The 22,601-nt window shown below is 39.7% G+C and overlaps 2 protein-coding genes across 6 annotated transcripts in view; both read right to left on the reverse strand.

Annotated features, from left to right (window-relative positions):
* The window catches only part of LOC116042237 (B-cell receptor CD22-like), a 36,426-nt gene that overhangs the window by 12,542 nt on the left and 1,283 nt on the right, over positions 1–22,601 (reverse strand). For 3 of the 5 annotated variants that reach the window (XM_031288340.2, XM_035999948.1, XM_031288338.2), the window contains exon 1: positions 2,355–2,533. The exons of 1 other annotated variant lie outside the window; for it this stretch is intronic. In XM_031288340.2, the coding sequence (XP_031144200.2) occupies positions 2,355–2,424 (70 nt within the window). In that variant the 5' untranslated portion in view covers positions 2,425–2,533. Of the gene's footprint in view, positions 1–2,354; positions 2,534–22,601 lie in introns of those variants that run through there. One more of the 5 variants, XM_031288339.2, reaches the window with a different exon arrangement.
* LOC116039870 overlaps positions 10,641–22,601 on the reverse strand; it is a 144,310-nt gene continuing 132,349 nt past the window's right edge. The window contains exons 15-25 of the mRNA XM_035999945.1: positions 18,771–19,121; positions 18,430–18,648; positions 16,954–17,217; positions 16,507–16,761; positions 14,610–14,873; positions 13,856–14,125; positions 13,264–13,524; positions 12,831–12,912; positions 12,656–12,716; positions 11,229–11,446; positions 10,641–11,146 (exon numbers count right to left, since the gene is read on the reverse strand). Coding sequence (XP_035855838.1) covers positions 11,074–11,146; positions 11,229–11,446; positions 12,656–12,716; positions 12,831–12,912; positions 13,264–13,524; positions 13,856–14,125; positions 14,610–14,873; positions 16,507–16,761; positions 16,954–17,217; positions 18,430–18,648; positions 18,771–19,121 — 2,318 coding nt within the window. The 3' untranslated portion in view covers positions 10,641–11,073. The remainder of the gene's footprint in view (positions 11,147–11,228; positions 11,447–12,655; positions 12,717–12,830; positions 12,913–13,263; positions 13,525–13,855; positions 14,126–14,609; positions 14,874–16,506; positions 16,762–16,953; positions 17,218–18,429; positions 18,649–18,770; positions 19,122–22,601) is intronic.

Consider the following 22,601-nt stretch of genomic DNA (forward strand, 5'->3'; position numbering starts at 1 on the left):
ATGTACCTTCTTTTTTACTTATATATATTTGTCACATTTTAACCTCGCTTTGAACCGTAGCCCTAAAAAGCAATCTTACTACGAAGATGATATGTGTTTTTTCTACTTTTTCAGGGTGAACTTTGCCTGTTCTCGGTAAGAAAATGTTGAACATAGGCCTACTTGTACAATGACTTACTTGAACTTTGTCTGCTGTGAAAACACCAATAAAAAGAGTTTGCAAAAAAAAAAACATTGTTAGCGTTAATTAGTGAAGCAAAAAGTCTTCTTTAGCTTCTCAGTCAGACGCATGCAGGCCTTTAACTAATTCCAATATAATCCTATCTGCTGCGATATTGAACGCTCTGGACACCCCTTTGGCATCATTTTTCAAAGCGCTTGATCGGGACTCTTGGCGCCACTTTTTGACGTTCGGGGTAGGGACTGATTTGGCGTCATTTTTCAACATACAGGGTAAAACCACTTAGTTAGGGACAGGTTAAAAATTTTACGTTTAACTGACACGCAGGACAAGAGCGGGACAGTTAGGGTTAGGAAAAGATTGTGGGTGGGGTTATAAAATGTACACTTGTGTGACACACGGGACAAGAACAGGACATGAACCCCGGCCTCCTGGGTGAAATTCCTGTGTAGTTTGACCCATCCACCACCCAAACCAACCTCTTTTTGCAGATTTTAGGTAAACCTATAGGATATGTTAGAACAGGTTTACAAAACGTTCTTCATCATACACCTTTAAAAGTTTGAAATGATTTTACTTTAGAATGAGACAAATAACAGACTTTTTATTACAGCAGACAATTTTGGCTTGTCATTGCAGGAGTGTTGCACAGGTGTAACTGATAACATTAAAAATGGCCACGTTCCATTTAGGTGTGTGAGTTCCAGGGTACTGCTGTTGTGTGTGGTGTAATGTTTGAGAAGCGTTAGCCTCATCGTTCCCAGTTAAATTATGTAGATGCATCCTATTTATTTGCAGACTATTTCTTTCTCCATAGCTTGCAGTTGGATGTAAGAGTAACAAAAATGTGTCACATCGGGAAAGAAAAGAGTTTAGCATCATACATTTCTACAGTTATTATCTATGTGGACTAAGCAGGGCATCATAGTGTTTGAAGGAGCAGTGAAGAAACGGGAAAGGCATCGAAACTTCAATGCATTTTTTCTGAAGAAATGAAGAAACTGAATATTAATTACCAGAAGGGTGCGGTGTGTGAAAAGATGAGTTATTTGCTTGGTTTGTTCCTCTTTGTGGTCAGGTCAGGGGTGTGAAAGTACAGAGAAATGCAGAACACGGATGTTAGACTATTTTAGGCCAGTATGTTGGCAATACGAAGTCTTGGTAGGGTTCCTACAGAGGGACTGTTGTGGAAGTTTCTTGTGCAGCAGAGTATTTTGGAGAGTGAAATGAAACAAATAAAGAGAGTTGAGAGAAAACCAAATTTGGTCTTTGTATTTATTATACTTGCAAGCAGGAAATACAATTTCACAGAGCACATATAGTACAGTGGGGAAACGTCTTCAGCGAGTGAGAAAATACACTGGGTTTATATACACTTCAGAGTGCTAGGTGCACCCTTTCTTGTGAGCCTTGTCAGCACTCCTAGCAGACAATCACAGGAAGATAAACAGGAGACATCCCTCTGCACACTATCTCCACCCTTCCCCAAGGTGCAGTTCCTGTTTTATTTCTAATCTGCCTTAAGAACAGAATGTGCTGAAAGACAGTTGTAAATTAAAGGGAATGAGTATGTGAAAAGATGAGTTATTAGCTTGGTTTGTTCGTCGTTGTGGTCAGGTCAGGGGTGTGAAAGTACAGAGAAATGTACAGCATGGATGTTAGACTATTGTAGACCAGTATGTTGGCAATACCAAGTCTCATTACTGTCTGGATGTTCTACTTTTTATAGCACCAAGGATGTTTTTTCTCTCAAAAGAGGCACTCAGCTGCTTTTAATCCGTATTTTATTTGTATTATTATTTTCAGCCTTATACCCCTCAGCATATGGTGCTCTCTCTCTATATATTAGTATGACAGCCAATCCAATAGTCTACACACTCCACTTAGCTTTAAATTAAAGAAACACTTGACTGTCTGGAACTTGTTTTTTTAAAGTTCAAGTGTGCAGACAAATGGCTTGGAAAATATCAGTAACTACTCAAATATGATCCATTTTAATTTTCCAGTTGTATAGCAAGCAAATGTCTGGTGTTGCAGGATTACAGGTTAATATCACATAGTATTCACATTATAGGTATTTACTCAATACATGTAGCTTTAACCTACCTTCCAACAAAGTCCTAAAACTTAAGTGTCCTAACTGCTTTAGAATATAAATGTAGATGTACAGTACCTTGTACAGACAGAAGGAAGAGAACAAACCCACACGCTGCTGCTGGTAAACTCATAGCTGCTCCGCTCATCTCTCTCTGTCTTAAAACATGTCAGTAGATAGATACTGTACTGTGCATTATCAGATTTCTAAATTTGCTTACAACAAAGGAGGACGTGGTCTTGAAAGAGAGCTTGTGTCTTCTGGCCTGATAAAAGCTGCCCTGGCTTACTTCCTCTTTACGTTATTAACATGCATGTAGAGCTGGATGACATCCCCAAATTGAAATCTGCAGACTGTGCATGCACTTTCTAATATAGCGTAGACTATATGATAAAAGAGACTGAATGTCACAATGCCAGCCAGCTCAGAGTCTCACATTATCTTGCCTGCCATGTTTCCCTCCCATTTCAGATCCTGCCACTCCCCCCTGCCCTGCAGTTACCCCTGCTGCTGCCACCCCCCATCCTCTGACCGTCCCTACCTATACCATCACATCTGTTCCCACTTATTAGCCCTTGCAGGCCCGTAGACAGGGCAAAGGTCCATAATTTAATTCAAATTGTTGCTGTTGTGTGAAATACTTTTTTTGGAATAAACAAATAAATTTAAATAACGACGGCCAATAATTTGAATCCCCCTCAAATAATAATTATCTAAACCAAACCAAAGCCCTAATCTTGTTAAACTCACCCCTTCTGTGAATGTGTTAACTGGCACGCAACATGTAACAATCTAACGTCTAATGTATCAACAATCCAAGCAACTAACTTCATGCACTCATACTGTAGCAAAGTCTGTGAGGCCATGGACATCTAGCTGAAAGAGAAAGCAGGCAGCAGCACCATTGTCACAGAATATTGAACATATGTTCAAAAAGACTGCCAAACAGGGTAAGATTGTTATATTTAGCTACCGTTAACCCTTGCTACATGCTAGCTAACAGTAATAATAATAATAGTCGTCAGGAGGTAGCAAATGTTCTCACTCGTTTGTGCTCGCTAAGATACCAGCAGACAAGCTACACAAATTAGAGCATACAAAGTCACCAAAATAAAGTATTTGAACCTCATGATTAAATACAAAATGAGGTAAAAACTGCAAAGAGGTCCACTTTTTGAAATAAAGACCCCCCCCCTCCATTCCACAACCCATTCTCACTCCCAACTCGTAAAATACTGACGCTTGGTCAGTGTCTCTCAGCGTCAGATACGACACAATAAGCACCCCTCAGCGTGTGTATGGAACGCACCGGGCAGAGGTGCAGCTCAGCGGCAGGTGACGTAGGATTAAGAGCGACAACGGTAGTGAGTTGTATGGAAGGCTGAAATCCGAGTAGGGAGGTTGGTTGTCAAACAACACAGGACTTTCAACCCGGAGACCAGGGTTAATGTCCGTGTGTCACTGAAATGTTCATTTTATAACCCCACCTACGATCTTTTCCTAAACCCAACTGTCGTGATCTTGTCCCGTCAAAAGTGACGACAATAGTCCTGACCCAGGGCGTTTAGATAAAGCGTGTTTAGATAGGACGTTAAAGGACACTTTTAGCGTCAATAACAACACCAAAAGCACCTGACCAAGCGGCCGTATTTGACACGATGGGAGTGAGAATGTGTTGTCTTGCACTAGATTGGCTACAGGCCTGCCTTGTGGTAGAATTTCCAGCTCATGAACTCATGCTGTGTAAGTTGAGACGGTGGTGTTGGAGGTCTCATTCAGGTCAGTGTTCAACATAACAGCAGCAGGTCACAACCTGTCTCAGGCAGAGTAGTAGTTCAACTCTCTGTCTCCATAGACTAAAGGATGATTAGTTGTCAACTATTTTGATATTTGATTAATTGGTTTGAGTAAAAATTCTCTGATTCCAGCTTCTTAAATGTGAATAATTTCCAGTGTCTTCACTCCTCTGTTACAGTAAACTGAATATCTTTGAGGATGTTATCTTGGGCTTTGGAAGACACTGATCGACATTTTACAGACCACACCACTAATCGATTGATAAAGACAATAATTCACAGAATAATCGATAATTAACACTGCAGCCCTATCTGTATATTAAGACATTGTTGATGCAAGCACTCCTATCCGGCCAGGCAGGAAATTGACACATACTTCCTTTTTTTAAATCTTTAAAAACATTAAGTAACGTGTAATGAAAACTTAAGTGCATCTAACTTAAATGCTTGAAGGACTGGAGTTGTTATTTGAAGTTTAATACATTAAATGCCTAGTTGATTTAACTTAAAATCTTTTGTAATATTAATTGCTTTGTGGCATAAACTCCTCTTACTGTTTTACATTAGTTAAAGTGACTAAAGTTTTTATTTCTATTTATTTAATGTGTTAAACTAGAACATTTAAATTAAGAAAACAAAAAAGCAAAAGAAGAAAAGTACATTATTAGGGCCCGAGCGCCGACAGCGGCGAAGGCCCTATTGGAACTGAAGGAATTATTATTATTTTCCCGGCAAATTAATTGGCTTTTTGAGGGGCTTAACATATGCAAAAACTCACCAAATTTGGCGGTCGCATCAAGTCTGGTGAAAATTTACGTATTTTAAGGGTTTCAGGAATAAGCGCACAAAAATGGCTCGCTAATGCCCCCTACAAGATTTTAAAAAATTGAGCCCCTGCAGTACGTTTAACATAGACTCACGAAACTTGGTACACATATCTATCATCTCACGACGCACAGAAAGCGTAATTGGAGCCATACCCTAAACCCAACAGGAAGTCCGCCATTTTGAATTGAAAGTTCGAAATTAGTGCGATTTTGGCCATTTCCACATGACATACTTTAACAAACTCCTCCTAGAGATTTCATCCGATCAACTTCAAATTTGGTCCGTACCATCTTAAGACGTTAAAGATGAAAAGTTGTTAAAAGAAAAAAATTTCATCATAGGGCGTGGCCGTTGCAGGGTGGCCATTTTGTGCGTTTTGCCATCAAAACAGGAAGTGGGTGTAATTTGAGTGTACATTGTCCAATTGCCTCGAAACTTTTCATTATTCATAAGACTCTAACTCTGAGGACATTTACCTGACAAAATTGACTCAAAGTCATAGCGCCCCCTAGTGGCAACAGGAAGTAGGCCTAAAAGTCAAGTTGCTATACTTTAACGAACTCCTCCTAGAGATTTCATCCGATGGACTTCAAATTTGGTCTGTACCATCTCAACACCTTAAAGATGAAAAGTTATTAATAGAAAAACTTTTTGTCAAATGGTGTGGGCGTGGCGTGGCGGCCATTTTGAGTGTTTAGCGATGAACGAAAAAGTGGCTGTAACTACAGTGTACAGCATCATATCTGCTTGAAATTTCCCACAATCAACAAGAGTCCAGGCCTGAGCACATATACAGGCCAATATTGACTTTTGGTCATAGCGCCCCCCGCTGGCAACAGGAAATCAGCCTTATATGACAAACATCATCCGATTTACATGAAACTTTTAATATGTGGTCTACATGTGATACTGAGCCGTCCCCTATACTTTAACCACGCCCACTTACTCAGGCCACGCCCCCTTCTATAACATTTGAACCGTTTAAGGTAGAGTCTTGTGTGAGGTATCATTGAACTCTGCAGAGAGTTTGTTTTTGATTGGTGATGGTTTGGCCCGCCCCCTATGCTTAAGCCACGCCCCCTTTCATAACATTTGAACCGTTTAAGGTAGAGTCTTGTGTGATGTGTCATTGAACTCAGCAGAGACTTCCTTATTCATTGGTCATGGTTTGGCCCGCCCCCTATGATTAAGCCACACCCCTTTCATAACTGGTGACCCACTCAAGGTAGAGTCTTGTGTGAGGTATCAATGTACTCAGCAGAGACTTCCTTTTTAATTGGTGATGGTTTGCCCCGACCCCTATGCTTTGGTCACGCCCCTTTTCACAGCTGATGTCTGTATGCTGATGTGTCTGAGTGCCGTGCAAATGCACGATCGCATGGAGCGGCGTCTGCCAGTAACCCCGACGCACGCAGAGGCGCGAGGGCCCGTCCAACGCTGCTTGCAGCTTTAATTTTTTCTGTTTTCTTTAGAACCAGCATGAAAGTAAAGGAAGCAGCTCCTAAATTACAAGTTGGATATTATTTGCTGTATTTCCTCTCTAACTGGGACGTTTTGGGACCGATTGGTGGGATTACTGTGGATGAAGTACACACGGCGATACACTGGTATGAGCAAATAACGTGTAACCATGTATCCAGCTAATTTAAAAAGCTCACCTTACTGTATTGTGTGAACAGTTAACTTCATTTAATATTCCATGTTGCTTTTCCTTTTCAAGACAATTTTGCAAAGCTGCCGTCGCTGCATCCGGAGCTTAGCGTCGCCCAAAATGATTGTGTTTGTAGTAAAGAAATCCTAACAACCCACAGCGTTTTTTTCTCCTATCCTGAAATGTATGTATCCACAGTGCTGTGGAGTAATGTCTGGCAATGCGAGACTACTCTCCATCCAATCAAAAGAACCCTAAAATTTCAGAAGAAAAGCACGTTTGATCACTCGTTTTCTTTCTACCATGCCTCAGGCCTCACTCAGTGAAATATCTGCAGGATAAAAAGTGGAGAATCTAATTTGCTAAATAATTGTGATCCAGAGGCTTGATAGCGCTCTGTTTTTGTTGTTGTAATACCCTTGATCACCAGAAGCGCCTGATAATATTAATGCTCTTTAGTTTAACTGGTTAACCCTGTGCCTGGAGCCTGGTTGGATAGACACTACTTGAATTATTAAAGGATAAGTTCACAAAAAAGTCTGTCTTCAAACAATAGTCAGGTTCTACACTGAGACAGGCTTTGCTTCTTGCATTTTATTCCATCTGTTCATACTTTCAATGTAAATGATGGGCACAAAATGACCAGTCCCCGTATTGTGTTTATATGAAAGTAATATGAGACTTTAGCAGTTCAAGTTAGAAAGATCAAGTAGAAATCTTCCAAAGCTACACTCTTCATAGAATGAAATTAGCTCTTTCCTTAAAGTGTGGCGCTGCAGTGGAAGAATAAGAAAGAGATTTAGTCGGCTGATAAAGTTTAAAGCTATAGTGCGTGGTTCTGCCACCTCCATGAGGAATTCTAAGTAATGACAACAACATTGTCGGCGCGCCCACATGATACAAGCCTTCGGTGATCGCGCACTAGGGCAGGGTGATCAAATCAAATATCAGGATATTTTTGACCAAATACCTCGATATCGATACCTCAACGATATTGTAATGTTGACTATTGGTGCTTTCACAAACTATTAACACAATGAGATTTTTGATAAATAATCATCAGTTTTGTGGATATAATGACTAAGTGGGTAAAGGCAAATAATAAAACAGTTACAACAGTCTGGCAAGTTCAGAAAATGACATCACTTTACTGTAATGCAGCCTTTAAAACCAGGCAAGGTAAGACAACACTTATGCCATATTACGATATAACGATATCCAAAATCTAAGACGATATCTAGTCTCATATCACGATATCGATATAATATTGATATATTGCCCAGCTCTATCACGCACCACCCCCACCCCTCCTCCACACAGTAGCTAGTAGCCAAGGAGGACACGGAGAATTAAAAAACATGATGGACTCTTCAGAAGAGGTCATTATCTTATCTTCTGAACGTAGCCATACTGAGAAATACAGAGAGAGTTGTGTGGAGCTGATAGTCTTAATGAGCTTTGTAGCAACTCATTTGTTAATGTCTTGAACGTAACGGATGTTCATTATTATCAAAAAGTTACGCAGTAAATCTTACATTTTTGTGAATTTGGTTTTTGTGTTCTTTTCAATTCTTGTCTCATCAAAGCAAACTGGTGAGTCAGCTTTATTTCAGGAAGCAGTTGTTGTTTTAGGTTGTTCATTACCACCAGAGTAAAAGTTGATTACATGGTGACAAGTTATACAGATGGACAAATAGTGAGCAAGTGAGAAATAAGTCAGAGCAATTAAACATATTTTATTATTATTTGTGTTCATTGCTGATTAATAAAACAACTTTATTCTGAAAAATAAAGAGTTTGCTTGAAGCTGAAATCCCAAACTGTTTGCACACCGCCGCCCTCTGCAGCAGTGAGAGGGGAACTGACATGATGTTCAAACTACACAGTTGCTGTGCAAGCTGCAGGTTGATTTGAGTCAGCCACTGAAATACATAGAACATGTTTCAACTAGCAAAGTGTGACAGAGCTGGGCTTATGTTTTTTTTTTTTCATTCAACCTTTATTTATCTTCGGGAGATCATTGAGGGGCGACCCTCATTATCAATGTCATCGAGTCAGATTACAAAGACAAACACAGAACAACAACACAGAAAGTACAATCATAAGAAATATAGAAAGACAATAAAACATTCAGAATTGGAAAAATATTTGATTAATACATTAGGATAATAGGGATGCAAAAGAAAATGCAATTATGTAAAGCAGTTACAAGTAGAAGTTTGCAGGTTTAGAAAAAGATTTCTAAATTGTCCAAGAGGACAATTTTTAAGTGTTGAAATATAGGCTACTATATAATATATACTGTACATGCTGTGAAATATTTGGACTTTACTGGCTTTCTCTGGCAGGACAGGTGTCATGTGACAGGGTGATTAATATTTCTTAAAAGCAATTTATTACATTCAAATAACATTTTGCATTGCAAGTTAAATCCTGAACTTATGTAATGTAGCTGCACAGATACAAATAAAGCTGCATTCCACTCAAATCATCTGCTACCTGCTGCTGCTTCTGAAAACTGACAATGCTAACTTTTGGAGTTGAGGTAAATGTATCCACTTTAATGTTGTCCTTTTTGTTACCATCCAGGTGAGTCTCCCTCTGGTTTGACTGCATCTTAAGAAAACCAAATTTGGTGAATTATTCCTCAGAAAGAGTTTTGAGGTTTTTCCCTCCATACAGCAGACTCAAAGCTGTCTGACCTTCACACCAGGTCTTCCTGCTCCTCTGGGTCTTCTGTCTGTGCTGCAGTCTCTGAGATGTCCTCATACTCAGGACAAGAGTCTAAGGCCTCTTTCACACTGCCTGTGTGGCGTGAGCGTGGCGTTTCTGTTGCGTGGCGGCTGCGTGGCGTTTTCTATGTCTTTGCACACCAGAAACGTGTCTGATGCAGCGCTGCTGCTAGCATTGTCTGTACACATGTATGTTTCCCATTGATAAAATGCACTCAAGCAGTAGTATACTTCATGTTAAACTTAAATATATACTGATTTGATTACAGCAAAGACAACGTCGGCAGTATTGACGGCAAAATAGGCTACAGAATATTTCGTTCTGTATTGACAGGTGCAATATTTGAAAATTATTTTTTTAAATTACATTTATATCTGCATTTATGTCAAAACCTAGAGACTTTCAAACATCAAAATGTAATTTATTAAATGTATTCGTGTCAAAATGACATATAAACGTATTTTCGTATTCTATTTTGCCTGGAAACACTTCCAACACGCTTGCATGCATGCCTGAGACGTGCGTGTCACACAGGCAGTGTGAAAGCTCTAACCTGTTAACATGGGAGCCGAAATAAACACGGACACGCCACGCAGCTGACACGCTCACGCCACGCAGCCAGTGTGAAAGAGGCCTAACTGATGGGGAGAGACGACAAAATTCGAGACAAAAGCCTCATGAACGGAATTTGGATACAGTTAGATTTCATATTAAAATGTACTAAAGGTAAAGACACATCAGTGGTTTATATGAAGAAAGATGTAACTAATCAAGTTAAATATAAATTCTCTTTATGAACTCATAAATTAACAACAAATTATAACCCTTCACTATAGTCAGTTCTGTCTTAGTCTCGCTTTGCCAGACCTTCCTCTACAGCACTGTGGAGGAGGGTCTGGCTAGTCCACACAGCATTATGGGATGGGAGAAAAACGTGCTCTGGTTTATTGGCATTTCTTTAAACCAATCACGATTATCTTTGCGGTGCTAAGCGCCAGACAGAGCCCGAGTGCTACTGCCAAATAGACTCAGGAAGGAACTTGTTTTGGTGGAACGTGTACGTTGAAAGGTTGTTTTAGTCGTGCAACAGAAAACTCAGATTGGACAGATAGTCTAGCTAGCTGTCTGGATTTACCCTGCAGAGATCTGAGGAGCAGTTAACCATAGTCCTCACAAATCCACCGGAGTTTAGAATTCCAAGGATATAGACTACTACTTTATAAATTAAGATTTTTGCAGACAAAATACATGTAGTTTAAAAAATACAATGTTTATTATAAATGAAACTACCTAACAATATACAGGCCTACAAGTCCAGCTGAAATAAATAGCTGACTAAAGACTTTTTCTGCATTGAGTAGAAAACTTGTGATAAAGAAATATATACGGAGAAATGTACTTGACAAGATGATTCGCTAACACTAGCAGTAAATTATTGCATTTTTAAGCAAATTCTGTATTGGTATTTTTATAAATTACAAACTTACCAGCCGTTAACTGATGACACTAGAGAAATGACCATCGCTGCCTGTCATAAAAATGCATAAAATATAATATATATATAAATATAGTATATCAACTTAATCCTAATACTCAGAAATGTGTGTTTAACCTGCTTGAACACTGTCTAAAGTAGTGAGGCGGGGGTGCATGTCTGTGTGGGGGGGGGAGCCCAGAGGGCAGGGGGAGGGGTTAGACGGAGCACCGAGGAGATGCTTCCTTCAAATCTTGCTAGTTTTTCAACATTACCAACCCGGCCCTTTAAAGAGACCACAGATTTGTGTTGTGTTCAAACTCTTGGGTGTTTGCTGACTGTGCTGTACAGTTCAGATAAATCCTCCACAGCCTTTTGATTTCCTGATCTGTGAATGAAAAAACACACTTAGAGAATGAAAAACCCACAATATAAAAAAAAAATATAAAAACATTTTCTGATGGACTCACTCTGTGGTAGCACTGGAACTCTTAAAGTTGACAGCAGTGTACTCCACATCCTCGTCCTCCTCTTCCTCCTTGTGTCTGTGGGGCTGAACTAGCCTGATGTTGGAGTAGAGAACATCTTCCTGGTTTTTAGAGAAGCTCACGCTGGCATAGCAAAGGTCGTCCTGCTGCTCTGCTGGAGTTCTCTGGACTGGAGCTGAAGGGCTGTCATACACTGAACCCTGAAGGTAACATAGACAAGAGTCCTCAGCTACATAGGTAAGTGTTTAAAGGTCTTTTTTTAGGTTCATACTTGTATTTTGGGTTTCTTCTAGAACATGTTTACATTATATTTAATTCTAAAAAGACACCTTATTTTCCTCATACTGTCTGTCTGAATATACCTGTATTCACCCTCCGTCTGAAACGCTCCATTTTAGCGCCTGTCTCTTTAAGCTCCTCCTGAAAAAGCCTTGTCTGCTCTGATCTGCTCTCTCTGTGTCTCTGCACCATCATTGCAGCCATAAAATTACTGTAATGGCACTGTAGCTGCACTTTTTACCTACTGCATATATAAACTTAGCACAAAAAGTAAGGAAATTTGTGTTTGGTAGATTATTTTTCTGTGGTAACAATGCTTTTTGGCAATACATCTAAAGAAGATTTGGCAAATTTTTCACATACTCAGCGCTGCTCATCCCACAAATGCATGTTCCTTACAAATGGGGCACCATTTGAAAGGGAACTAAACAGGCTTTCCAACGGTATAAGATTTATTGCCAAAAAGCATTATTACCAAAGAGAAATAATCTACCAAACACAAATAGAATAGCTGTGACATCAGAACCGTACTGGAGTCCTGACGGCTCCTTTAAATGCACAGTTTCTGAATAAGGACTGTGTGTGTGTTTCTCTGTGGATTGTGCATTTTGATACATTTACAGTATTTATATAGCACCTCGACCTGCTTTATAATAACAAAGACATGACTAAATATGGGACCTTTAAGTATGATTTGTATTGGCCTGTAAAACAAAATCCTCATATTGTAAATCATCTGCAGGGTCAAAGGTGAGGGGCTTGTTCTGCAATTCCAGTGAATTTACAAATACTTCACCAGGTGCTCAAAATTCCTGGTTCCAACATTTATTTCATGTTCTCTGTTGTGGGATCAAGTCTCGTTTTCAAAGCCAAAAAGTGAACCACAGGTTTGAGGTCACTTCTGTTTTTGTCGGTGTAATGCCTACTGATCACCAGCAGAGGGAAATACAATTCAAGGATTGTCTAAATCCTCTTTATTTACAAACCCTATCATGTCTGTGTAGATGGAGAGGTTTATATTATTTTATACAGTGTCCCTGTCTCAGCACCTTATAATTTAGCAGAGGACATGAAGCATTATTCAAATGTCTCCAGGTGAGAGAGGACTCTGACTGAACTCTTCTTCTGACCTGAGCTTGGTTGTCTGGTCTCTCTCCAGGCTCGGTGGTTCGTTTCGAGGATCTCTTTCTTCTGGAAAGGAGAATGAATGAACAATCAAATTAATCATCAAAATACATCTCTAAACGACTAAATGAATTTAGGATGCATCACTGAATGTAATCACAGTAAAACTGAACTGCTCACCTAATAAATAGGAAGGCACAGAGGAATATGATAGCCAGGAAAATAGCAGTGATGGATCCAGCAGCTACTGATTTCATAGAACCTGGGAAACAGTGATGAAACCAGACGATTCATTATGGAATTACAAGTTGTTTGGGTCCTTTAGCAACTGATAATTAGACATAAGATCATAGATCCTCAGACAGATGCATTCCACATAATGACTCATGTGTACTGTAGTTTTGCTGGTTTTTGTTTAACGTTCTATAATGTAAAAATGATCTTTCCAACAATGTGTGTTAATGTGAGTTTTTATAAATGTCAAACCTCTGGATTAGTAACTATTGTTTTGTGCAAACAATTAATTTGCAAATGTATTCATGTTGACATATGTTTGTCATTAGATGCATAGATAAAGAACTGGAAGGTTAAGATCATGTGGGAGTATGATTACCTGCCACAACAGTCAGATGTAAGGTGGAGTTCTGACGTCCTCTTCTGTTCTGGGCTTCACAGTAATAATTCCCACTGTGTTCAGCTCTGAAGTCAGTGATGGTGAAGATCTGTCCTGATGCTTTTGGTGAGTCTTCATTCTCCTTGTACCAGGTGTAGTTAGCTGCTGGGTTAGCATCACTGCTACAGGTCAGAGTCACTGAACTGCCCTCCACTATCTCAGCAGAGGGACTCACTGACACAGAGGGAAGCTTTGGACCATCTGGAGGAGATGTGTTAACAGAGATTACTCTAGGTTAAAGGTGACTCACTACAGAAGAACACATGGTATTTAAATTACTAACTCTGTGTAGCTGTGTCTATCAGCATTTTAGACTTTGAAGGTGGTCTGACTACATTGATGTGTGATGTTTGAGTCTTAAAACGGCACAAAACCCGTAAAATCTCCTGGAGCTGCTCAGTGAATATCAGAAGACTGTGAATGGGAAGCAAGAGCTAGAGCTGAAGATAGTAGTTATGATCAGTACAAATATTTTCCTGTAAAGACTGGACAGATTTAAGCTCATTCAATTTAAATAAACAGTTTCACTCACATTTCACATCAATAGAGATGGATCTAGATGTCCTCCTCCCCAGCTCATTCTCAGCTGTACAGTAATACTCTCCAGAGTTAGAGGACTGGATGGAGCTGAAGACAAGCTGTTTATTTTCACTGAGAGGTTGAAGTTCTGGATTTCCATTCTTCTTGTACCAGGTGTATTTAGCTGCTGGATAAGCATTGCTTTGACAGGTCAGAGTCACTGAACTGCCCTCCTTGATTTCTCCAGAGGGACTCACTGACGTAGAGGGAAGATTTGGAGCATCTGGAGGAGAAAACATAGGTAGGCAATAAGTGGTCATTAGTTCTAACAGATGTTGAACAAGTGACAGAATATAACAGCCCTCTAGATCTGTAAGGCTTTTTAAAAATGTCATGACAACAGATGAATCACTTTTGAAGCTATTTTCATTAGGACCAAAGTGGTGGACTGAGCAGCTGACGTTGCTGTTTCTACATTCTATACGCTGTGTTATTTTGAAGGTTTGACTCTTGGTTTGAGACACAGTGGAGTAAACAGAGATGTGATTTTATATAATTTTTTTCTCTTTTTCCTCAACCAGACTGGAGTTGCTGCAACATGTTTGTGTGTGTTGTGTGTGGGGAGGGGGTAACAACCAATGAGTATCTTACATTTGAATGTGCTAAAACATGAAATATCCTAAAAATATGTTTGAAACTGATTGCCTAGCTTTTGAACATCTGGAAGAAACTGTTTACCGTTATTTAAATAAAGTTGTTTCACTCACATTTCACTTTAATAGAAATGGGTTTGGATGTGTTAGAGCCCAGGCTGTTCCTAGCTCTACATGTATATTGTCCAGAGTGAGAGGACTGGATGGACGTGAGGACCAGCTGTTGTTCTTCAATGGGAGGTCTGAGCTTTACATTGCTCTTCAACCAGGTATAAGTAGCTGCTGGGTTAGCATCACTGCTACAGGTCAGAGTCACTGAACTGCCCTCCACTATCTCAGCAGAGGGACTCACTGACACAGAGGGAAGCTTTGGACCATCTGGAGGACAAAATGAGTAAAGACACATTACAGTTTTTTTTCCGATTGCTAAACGTCAGTGGGCCCAACTGAAGCCACATGTGCAAAACTCTTAACTACAGTCTGCAGAGCAGCAGTTCATGTGGACCAATCTCTAGTTCGTTTTTCATTGCTTGAACCACTTATCCCATGGCTTTAACCACAATGTGCACAACACTGTGGATTTACAGCACTTTGTTCAAATGCTAACACACTGCTGTCAAAACTGTTAACCACACATTCAAAACAGAACAGATTTCAGTCTGGTGCCTATCACACACTGCTGATCGCAACTTTAGCTGAAAGCCTAAGCAGGTGTCTTGTTTTAGACTAGTTAGTGAACATATACGGTATTTATATAAAGAAAGCTCAGAAAGCCTTTTTTTGTATACAAACACCAAATAAGAAGGAAACAATTATACACTGTACCGTTTGAAAGAAACAGGTAAAAGAGCAAAGATACCATTATGTCCAGGTAAGATGTCTGAGGTTACATATACAGCTATACAGCTATAAAAAAAGTGAGATGATGCAGACATCCAATGTGATGAGGAGAACTTGCTGCATGATGCTGGAGAGAGGCAGGATTAGTCACACTATTCTTTGTTACTGTTATGTACCTTTAGTTTTTTTTTCCATTACTGTAATTCCATAAATTACCAGAGACAAAATACTATATTGAAGCAAACTGCTGCTTTTCATTCCTTCTTGTTTACCTTACGTAACATTGGTACATTATAAAATCTATATCTTTTCTTTAAAGAAACTATTGAGTAGTGTGAAGTCACTCAAATTGTTCAAACTGTAAAGATGAGAAAGTTTGTAATTTCTGTATTGGTGTTTGATGCTAGTGTTTTTACTCTCAGTGTGTTCTGAGTGACGGTGTGTGTTATCTCAGTGAGGATTGTTCATAGTGTTTGGCTGCACTGAGCCTGTGTTGAGACGTGTGTTAAGAGTTGTGTGGCTTGGAATGAGTTTTGCAGGTGATGTGAACTGTTTAGTTCAGGTGACTGTTGGTAGTGCAGACTGTAGTTTGAGTTTTGTCCATGGGGCTTCAGTTGTGCCCACTGTCGTTTAGCAATCGAAAAAAAACTGACATTTGGTTGCTACTGTGTGTTATATTTAGATCACTAAAGGCAGATTACTGTTAACCATACAGAGAAGCAACACCTCACACAGTCTGTTAACTAACAGAATGATGTGGCAAAGTTTGGTTCCTATTTGTGAACTCTTAATAGACAGACAGATTAACTGTTACATGACTGAATCCTTCAGATGAATCGCTAACATCTCCAGTTATACAGGTAATAAAAACTGCACTACTACTGTACAATGATACACACCAATTAAATGTTCTGGTAAAAGGGTGTGGGGAGATGTGTGAAAACATTAAAATGATGACAAATCATAGAGTAGTTTTGTTCTGAGAAGTCAAACTGATGCCAACAGCAACTAAAAACGACCTTTTCCTCATCTACTGCTGTTCAGTGACCTACAGCTGTCAATGTGAAGCAGACTGAGCTGAAAAAAGCAGGAATGATCAGCAAAGTACTCCTACAAATTCAGACAGTCACTAGCTGTATGTTGCTTTTTAAAATAGAGCTGTTTTACTCACATTTCACATTAATAAAGATGGATCTAGATGTCCTCCTCCCCAACTTGTTCTCAGCTTCACAGTAATACTGTCCAGAGTCAGAGGACTGGATGGAGCTGAATACAATCTGAGTATTTTTATTGAGAGGTTTACCATTCTTGTACCAGGTATAAGTAGCTGCTGGGTTAGCATCACTGCTACAGGTCAGAGTCACTCTACTGTTCTCTCTGATATCCCCAGTGGGAGTCAGAGACAGGAGAACAACCTTTGGAGCATCTGGAGAAGATAATATGAAAACAAATTAACTTTAATCATAAATTGTGTTGTAATAGTGTGTGTGTGTGTGTGTGTGTGTGTGTGTGTGTGTGTGTGTGTGTGTGTGTGTGTGTGTGTGTGTGTGTGTGTGTGTGTGTGTGTCTGTGTGTGTGTCAATCAATTTGCTGTTATTAAATGAGCCGTTTCACTCACATTTCACATCAATAGATTTGTATTGAGACGTCTTCGTCCCCAGCTCGTTCTCAGCTGTACAGTAATACTGTCCAGAGTCAGAGGACTGGATGGAGCTGAAGACAAGCTGTGGTCCTTCACGGGGAGGTCTGAAGTATACATTCTCCTTGTACCAGGTGTATTTAGCTGCTGGGTTAGCATCACTGCTACAGGTCAGAGTCACTGAACTGCCCTCCACTATCTCAGCAGAGGGACTCACTGACACAGAGGGAAGCTTTGGACCATCTGGAAGAGAAAAACATCTGTGTTTTGTTAACACAATATGAACATTTAAATTTCTAATACAGGTTGGATAGCTGATAATTATAGAAATACACATTAGACATACAGTAAGGTGGGTTAGTGGAGCCTGTTTCTCTCATCGTCCGTTGAATTTTGAAACATGAACTCTAATTTTACAGCTGTGATGTCCATCTCCACCTATTGACTCCTGAACCTGGGAGCCAAACCATAATCTCACAACGTCAGTGGGCAGAGTACGGAGGAACATCAGGTGATGGTCTAGTGGCTTTGACCTCAGCCTCTCTAAGTGGCTTTATTACTACAATCTCATTCTTATGTTTATTTCGACCTTCATTTTAATGTGTAATCTGTGATATGCTGTAAATTTACCTAGAGCAAATGTTGGACACTTTTAGAGACACAGAGTAAACACACTGTGAATGAGTTATCCTCATGTCCTCTAAGAACCTATTTTCTGACCAGATTGCAGACTTCATCTGAAATGTGAACTCTTTACAGATTAATTTTGCAAGGAAGATTTTGGATTTACCAGCTACAGGTCAGATTGACTGAACTCCCTCCACTATCTCACCAGAGGGAAGCTTTGAAAGAGATGTATTAAAATAAATTGACTTTAAAATATCAAAATCAGAAAATAATTCATTTCCAAGTAAGTAGTACTTACAAGGAATTTGCCTTGGTTGTTGGTGTATACATGAACATGTTAAACATTAAAAACAAACAATGAATACAGAAACAAATAACACATACATATAACTATGAATATGATAATAAAACATGGGTTTGTGACTGGATGATGAATATTTTGACAGCCCTAAACCACAGGGTTAATCCTGCTGCCAACCAAGACTATAACTACAGAAACAGCAGATGTGGTCAGCAAAGCAAGCCTTAAAGGGCAGTCATCAGCTGAATGTGGCTTTTTAAATTAGGAGTTATACTCACATTTCACATCAATAGAGATGGATCTAGATGTCCTCCTCCCCAGCTCATTCTCAACTGTCACTATACAGAATATCATATCATGAATAATACAGTGAGTCATCCGGTGAGGAGAAAATGTACACGTTGAAATCAGGTTCTTGTTAATACAAAAATTGAATGAGTTGATGACTCAATGTCTTGAGTTTCTCACATTGAAATCTATAGTTTTCTAAGTTTGCTCTTTTATTAGTGACACTGGAGTAAACTCACACACTGGAGGAGAGCGGTAATCTTCATATCCTGTAACAGCACAGGAATAGCTGTTGTTATCATCAACAGAGACTCTGAGAGAAGAAGATGTTTCTCCATCCATTTTCTGTCCATTATTGAACCAGACATATGAAGGATTATCAGGTACATTACAGCTGCTGTGACACCTCAGCTCTCCCTGGGTCCATGATCTTGTCACCTGCACCTGGAGGTCTGGAAATGTCAAGATAGATTAGAAATGTCATTTCAAACTAAACCATTTCAGTACATGCATACAAACAGACAGACAAAAGATTCATAAGAAAAAACAACTGGACAAAATATTCCAATGAAAATATTACCTGTAACAGACAAAGTGACTCCAGGTGAACCAGTGAAACCATCATGGTTTGTTATGAACCTGAACTTGTACTCAGCAGAGTCTCTCTCTCTCAGGTCTGAGATTCTCAGAGTGCAGCCGTTGTTATCAAAGAAATACTCCACACGACCTGTGTAGTCTGAATCTGTTTTCAGATCCACAGGTGCTTTATTACTCCCTTTAGTAAACCATAATCTTTTTACCAGCTCAGTAGTTTGATGACTCATTGTGGATGGGTATCTGTAGGTGCACGGCATTTCCACTGTTGATCCTTGTAAGGCACAGATCTGAGTAGAGGTGTAAGTTACCCCCCAGCCATCCTGACCCTGTATCACTGTAACACAGAGAACATCAGGAAGCACAATCAGACTCAGAACTACATCAGGAGACAGACTTACATGTAGTGAAGGTGCTTCAGTGTGTGAAGCTACATTTCCCAAAACTACTTCTGCTCTCATGCCGTCCCACTTTAAGTCAGTGTTAGACAAAGATAATCTGATAGTACCAACTTGTTTTTGGGTCGGGGAGCGTGGACCAACTTTAGACTGTTTTACTACAGTTTTATCTTAACTAGAACTGAGCTTAAGACTTATTCTGTATCACACAGATTGTTTTCTTATAGACCTTTTCAATGGAATTCCATTGCTAGGCAACAGACTGGCCCCTTGCTAACTTCCTGTCAGCTGATGTCACTGCAACAGGTAATCAACTTGGGGCGATTCAGGATGTTTATGTTTATATCTGTGAAATGGTCTATATTTGTAGTTATTTTTTGGAAACTTCCTATGTCTGTTTTTAAAAATGGATATATGAATCAAGTAATAATGTTAATTCTGGTTTATGCTAAAGTCAACAGAGGAATGGAGAAATATGCATATCATTCAGTTTTATATGAGAATTTATAATGCTAAGGAACAGTCACAGCTGAACACATGATCTCTGCTCTGCAGTTAATCTCTAGGTGCACTGAGGCAGGACATCATACAGAGGGTGGAGTGAAGGAACAGCAATGTATTGAACCTGTGAACAAAATAAAAAAGCAGAAGATTAATATTAGAAGGGTGAAGGGTGTGAAATAAAAGAATCTGCTTTGCTCGGTTGCTTTTCTGTCTGTGGTCACTCAGGCTGCTGCAGAGTGTGAATGGAAACTGTAGAGAAATGCAGAACACTGAGGGGAGGGCAGATAGTGTGACATGTAGATAACACACACAGATTAGTCCCAGAGAGAGAAATATATAAAAATATAAAATAGCAAGATACTAACATACAGTGCAGATACATGTGTGTGTGTGTGTATATATATATATATATATATATATATATATATATATATATATATGTTATAACTGTGCTGCACACGACCTGAATATTGGGTTGTCAGATCTACAGGTTCATAATTATTCATTTTAGTAAACCATAATGTTCTCTCAACTGTAGTAACACTGTCTTTCCATTGTATGGGTATGTGTAGCTGCAGTATATTTCCACTGTTGATCCAACCTGATCTCACAGAATTCCATGAAATGAACACGGCCCCTTAACTCAAAATCTCCTGTGGCAGTTTCACGGAATCGCCGAAAATTCCGTGATGGGCCAAGGGAAGAATTCCATGACATGAACACGATCGCCCAAAATTCTGTGATGGGCCCACGGAAACAATCCGTGAAATGAACACGGCCCCTTAAGTTAAGGAAAAGGTCGTTGGTGGGCTTACATTTCCATGACACGCGGGACAACAACGGGACGGTTGGGTTTAGGAAAAGAAGAAAGCGACAGTTGGGTTTAGGAAACGTGACACGCAGGACACGATCCCCGGTCTCCTGGGTGAAAGTCCTGTGTTGTTTGACCCATCCACCACCCCAACCAACCTCCTTACACAGATTTTCAGCCTTTCATACTACTCGCTACCGTAGTCACTCTTAATGCTACGTCATCTTCTCATTGACTTTACATTGGCATTGTTTTCCGTGGTGGCCACACGGAATTTTCACATATTCCGTGCCACCACCACGTAATGCACTGTTAACAATTCGTGATCATTTCACGGAATTCTGTGAGACCAAGCTGGTTGATCCTTTTAACAGCACAGATCTGAGTAGAGGTGTAAGTCACTCCCCAGTCATCCTGACCCTGTATCACTGTAACACAGAGAACACCAGGAAGCACAATCAGACTCAGAACTACATCAGGAGACAGACTTACATGTAGTGAAGGCTCTTCAGTGTGTGAAGCTACATTTCCCAAAACTACTTCTGCTCTCATGCCGTCCCACTTTAAGTCAGTGTTAGACAAAGATAATCTGATAGTACCAACTTGTTTTTGGGTCGGGGAGCGTGGACCAACTTTAGACTGTTTTACTGCAGTTTTATCTTAACTAGAACTGAGCCTAAGACTTATTGCACTACACAGAATTTTTTCTTAAAGACCTTTTCAATGGAATTCCATTGCTAGGCAACAGACTGGCCCCTTGTTAACTTCCTGTCAGCTGATGTCACTGCAACAGGTAATCAACTTGGGGCGATTCAGGATGTTTATGTTTATATCTGTGAAATGGTCTATATTTGTACTTCTTTGTTGGGGACTTCCTATGTCTGTTTTTAAAAATGGATATATAAATCAAGTATTAATGTTATTTCTGGTTTATGCTAAAGTGAACAGAGGAATGGAGAAATATGCATATCATTCAGTTTTACATGAGAATTTATAATGCTAAGGAACAGTCACAGCTGAACACATGATCTCTGCTCTGCAGTTAATCTCTAGGTGCACTGAGGCAGGACATCATACAGAGGGTGGAGTGAAGGAACAGCAATGTATTGAACCTGTGAACAAAATAAAAAGGCAGAAGATTAATATTAGAAGGGTGAAGGGTGTGAAATAAAAGAATCTGCTTTGCTCGGTTGCTTTTCTGTCTGTGGTCACTCAGGCTGCTGCAGAGTGTGAATGGAAACTGTAGAGAAATGCAGAACACTGAGGGGAGGGCAGATAGTGTGACATGTAGATAACACACACAGACTTGTCCCAGAGAGAGAAATAGCAAGATACTAATATACAGTGCAGATACATGTGTATATATATATTCCTCAAAGCTCTGGTCCTCTCTTAGAGACCTGAGAGTATTTTAACGTTAGCTGTTCCTGGGACTGCTCTCTTCTGGACAGAGATCTCAGATACACACACATAAAAAAAGAATCTGCTTTGCTTGGTTGCTTTTTTGTCGGTGGTCAGGCTGCTGTAGAACGGAAACTAAAGAAATGCAGAACACTGAGGTGTGAGAAACTCACACATGCCTGTTATTGTTAACCAAACACGGATGTGTAACACACATAAACAAGCAGACTGGTAACATTTAGGGTAGGGACACAATGTTGATAATGATGTTGATTAGAAAAAGTACTTTTAATAATGTTGGCTTGTTTAGGTGGCTCCGTTGGATAAACTGTGTGCAGAGATGTCCTACATTTAAAATGGGATGAAAACACAGGAAACTAGAAGGACAACTCTGAGAGCACAGACCTCCACCAAGCCATGCCCTATTTCACAATGCTAATGCAGTGTGAATTTTTTTTGTGATTTTTACATGAATGTAGCACAAATGCCCTGACTGCAATGTTAATGAGATTGAGGGTTTTTTCTGTAATCCTGCTAAAAGAGACCAACAAACAAACCAACAGACAAACAAATCAAGCCAACAACATAACCTTCTTGTCAGAGAAGACTCTTAACATTTGAAAAAACACTCAGACCTCACAGTATCAATCTATACATTGGGAACTCTCTGAGCGTGTCCCCACACATGCGCAGTACGCGCAAG

The sequence above is a fragment of the Sander lucioperca genome, chromosome 4 (genome assembly GCF_008315115.2).
Source record: "Sander lucioperca isolate FBNREF2018 chromosome 4, SLUC_FBN_1.2, whole genome shotgun sequence".
NCBI classification, from domain to species: domain Eukaryota; kingdom Metazoa; phylum Chordata; class Actinopteri; order Perciformes; family Percidae; genus Sander; species Sander lucioperca.